This window comes from Micropterus dolomieu, linkage group LG06, assembly GCF_021292245.1.
Source record: "Micropterus dolomieu isolate WLL.071019.BEF.003 ecotype Adirondacks linkage group LG06, ASM2129224v1, whole genome shotgun sequence".
Taxonomy (NCBI): domain Eukaryota; kingdom Metazoa; phylum Chordata; class Actinopteri; order Centrarchiformes; family Centrarchidae; genus Micropterus; species Micropterus dolomieu.
Window position 1 is genome coordinate 17784553 of NC_060155.1, and position 8230 is coordinate 17792782.

The window sequence follows — 8230 nt, forward strand, 5'->3', positions numbered from 1 at the left end:
CTGTTCTTTGTCTTATAAGATTGTTAATTGATTATTTATGATATTTTGGATTCAGTTTCAGCCAAAACAAGGGATTTCATTACATCCCCTTAGGCTCCAGGAACTCCAAACAGACCAAACGATTAATGGATAATGGAAATAATAGTTGGCTGCCACCTTTCATCAAACTAAAAGCTTCACCATTCCACTAACCATCCACCGCCTTGGTTTAGCTCCTGCTAAGGCTTAAGTTGCCTCTGACTGATGCTGTGGCCAACACCAGAGTGGCTCTTGCTTAGCTGGGATTTCAGAGTTAAATTTATCCCATGTAACCCCCCCCCCCCTCTGGGAATTGCAAACTGAAGGTCTGATTTCACTGACCTGTCACCCTCCTCACCACTGGTGAGTTGAGCCTGGTCAACTCTACTCAATGAGTCACAGCACAGCCATACAGAAATGAATTACTGATGGCAGTTGTCAACATGATTGGATGAATGCCTGCAGTTAGCATACAGTGTACCATAAACTGAAGGAGAGTTTATCTTAGCTCCTACTTATTTCCCACTAAACAGTGAAGAAACATGTACAGTAATTATAAGATCTGCAACAATTCCACATTTCAGTAAGTGGCCATTTTTAATTCTGAATACTGGAGCATATAATGAAGGGAAGCAAAGATTAGTTGTAGCACAGTGAGCAAAAAAATGAGACTTATACAGAAGATTGTATACTAATATGGGGGTATTCAGTTGGGAATGCAAAGTCAAGTCAAGCTTTGAAGGTGAGCAAAATGGAACACAAACTGAAGAGGGAAATATTATGGAAGTCAGGCAATGTATGTCTACTGTATATATTTTAAGTTGTTACAGTATTAAATTGAAATATAATAAAACAGGTGATCAATCATAAAACATATTTGGATTAAAAATAAAAGAAAGAAATCAAACCTCAAACGTAATTGAAAAGCTACCAATCTTTCTACTAGTCTCCACACACACTTCAAATTTTTTAATTTCTATTGTGCAACAGTGTCCATTTCACAACCGAGCAGAGCTGTGGCAGCTGCAGAAAACTGCTTTGAAGTTATGATAAACAAGAACAAGAATAAACAAAAACAGTCTTCTACATCAGTAATATGGTCTCCGTGGATTATTCTGTGGAAACAAAAGAAACACTAGATTAAATTCAAATATTAAAGCAAAGGAAACCCTGTTTAGTGGATCAGCAGCACAGTAAAGGAAAAACTCTTAAACTGTGTTGAAGTGTTATAAGTTTCAGAAGCTAATTATCCTATTAATGTGTTGATTCCTACAAGCGCAAATTCACAGAATATTATTACAACAAACAAAACAATGTGAAAGAAATGTTACCAGTGGGTTGGGTCTGAAGCGGTAAGCAAGCATCATCCTCTTTCTATAAGCATCATATTCATCGTCATTTTTTGAGAGCTCGGCTGGACGGTCAACTCCAAACCCTGCTCCGTTCATAGCGGTAATTCCCCTTGAGTGTGACAGAGAGACACTCTAAATTAGTTTCTCTTTTCTTTTCTGTCTACTACATTTGAGAGCCAAAAAAATATTACTGTTACTCTCTATCTGGATAAAACAGAACAATTCAAAATATAACTTTTTCACGTCGCAGTATTAAAAAAAAAAAAAAAAAAAAAAAAAAAAAAAAAGCACAGGTGTAAATAATTAAATCAATGTTGGCTGAAATCCATTTATCCACTTCAGTTTAAGGGTCCTGGTATACATGCCAGCTCACTGACTTTGTTGACATTACTGTAAATCGGTGAATTTGAGTCAACTGTCCTGAAAATCTGTGCGCATGCTACCTTTCTTCCTATGGGTTTTCATCATTGACAGTATGTTCACATTATGGAAACAAAACAAGACTGTTAGTACCAGAAATAAACACTCAACAATTAATGTTGTGTACTCTACTGACATTGTCATTATTTTAGGTAAATAATAGAAACAGAAACACACTGTTACCTCACTTAACAACATTGAAATACAAATGAAAAACATTTTTTAAAGTCACAATGAAAAACCTTGTTTCTGAAGAGCCACTTGCTGCCTTTTATGTATGCATGTCCTGCTAAAAGTGTGAGAGGAATACGGTTACATTTGATGGGAGGAGATTGTGTAGAAATCTATAATGGTTTTAATGGCTCTAACTTCTATTTACACATGCAGCAGTACAAGTTACCACAAAAAACTAAGTAATCTAACACATTGAGATAAATAGAAGAAAAATGTTTTATCGAAGATGAATGCTCACTTGTTCACAGGAGCCTTGATGCCCTGTCCTTCACTGCCAAGGCCTTCACCTTCCTTCCAGCCCATCTTCATAAGCATTCGGAAACCAAGATTCTCCACCGTCAACTTAAACTCTTTGTATTCTGAATAGTCTGGGTTGCGGCCCTCCTGCAAATGAAGAAAAGAGTAAAGTTGTTCACTGTCCAATACCATTTTTTCTTCCTAAAAGCTTTGATTCCGTTCACTTTTTTTTCGTGTCTACTGGGGATGTTTCTAAATCAAATTTTTAGTAGAAACACAGACAAAATGTCCTTGTTATAGACAAATTAGTTAAGAAATATCACATAAACACAGTCAACTGAAAATAAGCATTATTACTGATGATTACTGATCTAATTTACCTAGAAAAGAATGAACACTTCCTGTCATCTAAGTCTGTTAAGTACAGCAGGTTTGGTGTGTCTCAATACTAGTCCACACTGGTGCTCTTTACTCAATACAACCTGAATAGTAATTATACTTTTCCCTGAAAGGTCTTTCTCTTTACTGGCATTTAACAGTGACATCCTAGGTCTTACCAGACTGCATTCCAGTAACATTTGCATTACATAAACATTCTCTATTGACTTTTCAAAGGGATAAAATGTGCCAAATTAAGTTTAAAAGACTTTAAAACAAACAAGTGGCAATTACAGTCTCCTCCTGGGGATCCCTCAGGAGGAGCTACAGGAATTTGCATGGGAAAAAGGACGTCTGGGTTGGCTGCTGGCTGTTACCACAGTGTCTTGACCTGGATAAGCAGCTTGAAAACAGAGGCATGAATGGATGATTACAATCCTGTTTACAGACATTTCCAACTGACCCTGATCTTACTAAACTGTGTCTGGCCTTCATGTGGAACAGCACACATTTAATGACTTACAGCCACGACAGACGTATGAAACAAGATTTACAGTACGCGAAAGAGATCCTGCAGAGTAAAATGACACAAACATTTAATGGCCAGTGGGATACCTGAAAAGTTTGGTGCCTTCTTTACTCAAAGACATTTCATCTTCATTTATCTCTGAAACTGAGATTGATGGATAAGGGCAATCCTAGTAGTTGTACAACAGCAAGATCCTTCCCTATTAGGTTAGAAAACAAGTACATTCAGAGAAAAACTGACCTTGAGTGCCTTGAAGGTCTCCATGAACTTTTCTAGCTCTTCAGGGGGCAGGAAGTCACCAATAAAGTGTTTCCCTTTACCCATTTCTGTCAGAGATTCTGCCCACTCTGGAAAAGTACAGACAAGTAAACAAGTCTTTTTGTTTGTATGTTTTTTTTTTTTTAAAAACAGCAACAGTTGATCACTTTACCTTGATGAGAACTGATTATAAAGCACTGACAGCTGCTAGTATTCCAGTGGCAAGAACAATTTTCCAGCCTTACCACGGGTTTTCTCCATTTCCATCTGTCGGAGACGATGCTCCCAGGTGCCTGCTTGCTGGTCCACTTCTTCATCACTGTCGTATTCATGTTGGTGGTCTCTCATGGCCTTCTCCCACATCACCTGCATCTCTGCCATCGCACGCTTGTGCTTCATGATCAAGTCATACATCTCTTGCATCTACAGAGTGTGTCAGAAAACATCACAGACAGAGTGAGCAACACATAAGCTCATAATAGATTATCAAGCCTAATGATCAGGAATTAAGTGCCTTCACTATTCTAAAACACAGATTACAGGGTGAATAAAATACGTTCGGCGGTTGGTGGAGTTCAGGTATAATCAAAAATTCAGTGGTGTAATTTTCACTTAGTAAATATATTTAGTTGGCATTTTCATACCTCTTGTTGTTCTTTGAGTTGTCTCTTCTGGTCCTCAGACAGTTCTGTAACTCCTACTAGACCATGAGGCTTCCCCTTCTTATAACCAAGACCTCTCAGCTCCTGGGCTGAAACAGACATCGCCACTAACTTATATATTCAGAATTTAATTATCAGCTGATAATGTATCCAAAATAGCAAATTAAAACGTAACTTCAAAACCTATGGTTCTATAAAAAGCGATGCTTGGTGCCATTTTATCAATACATATAATGATAGCAGTACCAATTTCTTGACAATAATCACAGTATCTTCTATGACTCTTCCAAAACTGCATTTACATTACCATGAATGGGTTGGAAAGTATTAGACAATGGTATCCAAAGACATAGACACTGCCCATTAAAGGGTTGCACCAAGTTTAGGTTTTATGTTAATTACTTTCATGCTCCAAAGGAGCAAACAAATTGCCTATATGCACATATTTACAGTATGTAAAACACAACTTCATGTACCGGAGAGACAGGGTGTGTTTGGGTCTGGCATATTCATCTCCTGAGGAATAATGATGGGAGGAATAGGCAAATCGACTTTGTCATCCTCTGAACCCCATCTACTCTTTCTCTTTCGTTTGACAGGCGGAGTTTCTGCCTCCTGTATTTGGGGTACAAAGGCAGCATTCAGTGGTGGAGGGATTCCTGGTAATGGCGGTACAGCTGGTTGCTGAAGGTCTGAAGTTCTTGACTCTGCTGCTGGAGGCGGAGAGCTCTGGGAGGCTGCAGCGCGGTACTCCTGTACTTTCTCTTTGTAGAAACGGTAGGCTGGACTTTGGGGTTCATATAAAAAACTGAAGGATGGACAGAAGAAAGATATTTTGTGTGAAGTGAATGATAAAAAACTACCCAAGTAAAGCCAGGTTTTAAAAAAAAACACCAAGTGACCTGAAGGCAGGGTTGTCTCGGTTGCGCTCAGCAGCGATGGTTTCTACCTCTGGACCACCTTCCGCCACAAACTTGGCCAGCCTCTCAGCCACCTGCTGGGTTTCCGCGTCCACTGGGGGGGAGACTTTAAGCAGCCTATCAGTACTGGGGCTCAATTCACACTCTACTACTGTACCGTACTCAACTGGCCCTCACACACCACCAGTCTAGAGCCAATAGGGGATAAGAAGAGGAAGGAAGGAGGAGGAGCAAGGGGGACACGGGTGGTGAATGGGGAACTGTATGGATGTGAGGCTTTGAAAAATGAAGACCTAATAAAGCCCAGAGAGGCTCCACCACTGTTTAACTTGCATCTACATGTATAATGTTGTGCATAATTCAAGACTACAATCTTTTTGCCATCTATAAAATCTAAATGTGATCAAATTAGGCTACTGTAGGGGTGAGCAATATGGACAAAATAATGAATGTCACAATTTAATGGCTAAAGTGTTGATCTGTATTGCAGCTTTGAAAGTCCAATCCAAAAACAAATATGGTTTATTAAAACACGAGAATAACAGAACTTAAGAACCCATGACTTGTGTATGCAATGATTAAATAAGCAATTTGATGGTGAATCAGATTAGTACATTGACTAGAAAATATTTTTGTATGATGGTGTGGTCTTGAAAGTCAGTTTGCAGATGCTTTTAAAATGCCACTGAATACTGGCAGTCTATATCACAGCTTTATTCACGCAGGTGTATAATTTCAGTGATAAAATGGGCAATATGTAATTCTACCGATGCAATCAGGGGAAACGCTCCAGTTAACAGGGAAAGTTCAACTGGTCCTTTTCTCCTGCTGTTGTAGTTTGGGAAAACACTAATGATTAACTCTAGTTGGTGACGCTACACTCTGCTACTGAGAAACATAGTGTTTGACAGATTGCTCCTGTCCACTGCTACTTTAAGTCTATTAAAGTAACCATACATGACACAATCTAATGTATCTGTGAGGGAAGGGTTTGAAGTTAAGTACATTGACTTTGGTGATTTTACAATGGACATACTGCCCACCCCTTTTGCAATTACATTTTTGTTTTTCTGAGAGGAAAGATGACACAAAGGAAACGTAGACAAAATAGTGTGAGTGAGAATCCTACCATTATCTGATGTATTCTCCGGTCTTAGCAAATCCTTTTTCAAATTGGCAACTCTGTTTTTGTAGTAGAGATACTCCAAGCTGCTCTTATCATATAAAAATCTGAAAGGCAAGGATAAGTAATTAGATGAGTTCAAAAATAGTTTAGAAGTAAATAAATCTGAATGAGCTACACTGTCCTTCAAACTTACGAGAAAACAGGATTGTCCTTGTAGTCTTCTTTGGCTTTTCTTTCCAGCTCAGGTCCGCCCTCCGCCACAAAAGAGGCCATCTTGTCGATAATGAGTCTGGTGTCTGAATCCTCTGGGGGAGAGACTTTAAGCAGGCTATGAGTACATTTACTCTAAGGGCACCTATGACAAAATGTCAGTCACAAGGCAACTGTGCCACTGGAGTACGCAGGAGATGCACTGAAATGTCCAAGCCATGGAGTTATCCAGAGATACACTGAAAACCCTAGGCCTTGAATTACCTTTCATCTCTAAGAATCTGGAGTAATCAGCCTCTTCTTCCTCGTCTTCATCGTCTGGAGAACAAAACACACTCGGTCTCTGGCTGAGAACAGGATTCTTCTTGGACTGTGAGTAGCTCTTGAACTGACTAAGCATGCTACTGACCCCAAGGCCAGGCCGCTTGCCAACAAGAATGCTCTTTTTTTGAAGTGAGTTTCCTCCTGGTGATGACGTTGAGGGAGTTTTGGTATCACTGGTGGAACCTTGAAAGAGTAACAGGACACATTTCAAAATTTTAGTTCTAGCCTTTACATAAATGCTATTTCTTTTAAATGGCAAAGTCTCCTTCTCAACCAGAAATTTGGTAGGTAACCAACCCAAGTAAGTAATGTAAGGTAATGTTCATGGTCCCTATTCTAAACTATTTTCCTAGAGTTTTGGTGCCCTCTTTAAAAACCTCCCACAAACTGTACAGGTGTCAAGGACTTATTGTAGACAGCCTGAGGCCTCTTTATCTATTATTTACATAAGCCAAAACGCTCCTGGCTATTATTCTGTGTTCCAGTGTCCCTGCTACTATGTTAAATTTCCATACACAACATCACAGTGATATATTGCGTGTGATAAGGACATGACAAAATCATGACTGTAACTTTTTGCTTGAAACTGTGCAGCTCAAGTTACTAACCAGACACACTGTTGGATTTCTCCTTCTGCATCTTCATGAACTGCTGTAAGAAGCTTCCATCATTTACAAATTTATTTGAGGAAGGTCCTTGAAGTGTTGGAGAACTATTGGGATCAAAATGAACAAAATATTTTTAAATGTACTTTGTTATCATTTTAGGTCAAGGTTGGTTTCAAATAAAACATTCATGCATAACAACAGTACCTGACAGCACCAAATATTACTGCACTTATATAATAATATAATTATTTCTGTGTATTTTTTACGTTTGGTGCCATAACTATACCTTTACCTTGGAGGAATGGGTTTGCTGGTGGCTTGCACATTAATCTTTGCCTGCTCTGCCATTTTGGCCTCAATCTCCTTTTTCTTCTGAGCTATCAGCTTCTCTTGACGAAGAATATTCATGTTCATCTTGTTTTTCTGTGGCTGGATAGGTTTGGACTTCCATCCTCCTCGCCCTAAAATAAAAATAAAAAGGGGGGTGCAATATGACAACAATAAGCATGTTATAACGTTTCAGCTGTGGAGCTGGCAGTTAGCAACTATAAGAGTGACATTTTCTGAGATGCATCCTATAAAATCTGCCCCACTTATTGGCTATAGGGGGTTCAAATTCTTAACGGGAGATAAATATGGTACCTTCGTATGCAATATTGAAACTATGCCCTGCAGACTAGCTATCAAACAAGAAAGCTCTCTAAATCGAACATCAAAAACAACTTCTAACAGCTGTTCACACTGGTGTGGGGGAAGAGATAATTCATGTAATCAAATGTGGTTATTACATGTTGCAGACCTAAGGAAAGTCAAGTAAATATAATGCAAATGGTCTTATTTGCTAACTACCTAGCTCAGTTTCCCCCAACGGCTAGCTAACGTTGTACACTACGCCAGCAAGCGACCAGTCCAACTGCTAACGTTACATAAGCTAACGTTAAGTTAACATTAGCT

General features: G+C 39.0%; 1 protein-coding gene across 3 annotated transcripts in view; it reads right to left on the minus strand.

Annotated features, from left to right (window-relative positions):
* Positions 1-592: 592 nt before the first annotated feature.
* Positions 593-8230, minus strand: part of sugp1 (SURP and G patch domain containing 1) — an 8549-nt gene continuing 911 nt past the window's right edge. For 2 of the 3 annotated variants that reach the window (XM_046051084.1, XM_046051083.1), the window contains exons 2-14: positions 7569-7737; positions 7277-7380; positions 6609-6851; positions 6328-6451; positions 6138-6238; positions 4991-5114; positions 4565-4896; positions 4071-4177; positions 3672-3849; positions 3409-3515; positions 2263-2408; positions 1350-1479; positions 593-1133 (exon numbers count right to left, since the gene is read on the minus strand). In XM_046051084.1, coding sequence (XP_045907040.1) covers positions 1107-1133; positions 1350-1479; positions 2263-2408; positions 3409-3515; positions 3672-3849; positions 4071-4177; positions 4565-4896; positions 4991-5114; positions 6138-6238; positions 6328-6451; positions 6609-6851; positions 7277-7380; positions 7569-7690 — 1845 coding nt within the window. In that variant the 5' untranslated portion in view covers positions 7691-7737 and the 3' untranslated portion in view covers positions 593-1106. Of the gene's footprint in view, positions 1134-1349; positions 2080-2262; positions 2409-3408; positions 3516-3671; positions 3850-4070; positions 4178-4564; positions 4897-4990; positions 5115-6137; positions 6239-6327; positions 6452-6608; positions 6852-7276; positions 7381-7568; positions 7738-8230 lie in introns of those variants that run through there. The other variant, XM_046051085.1, reaches the window with a different exon arrangement.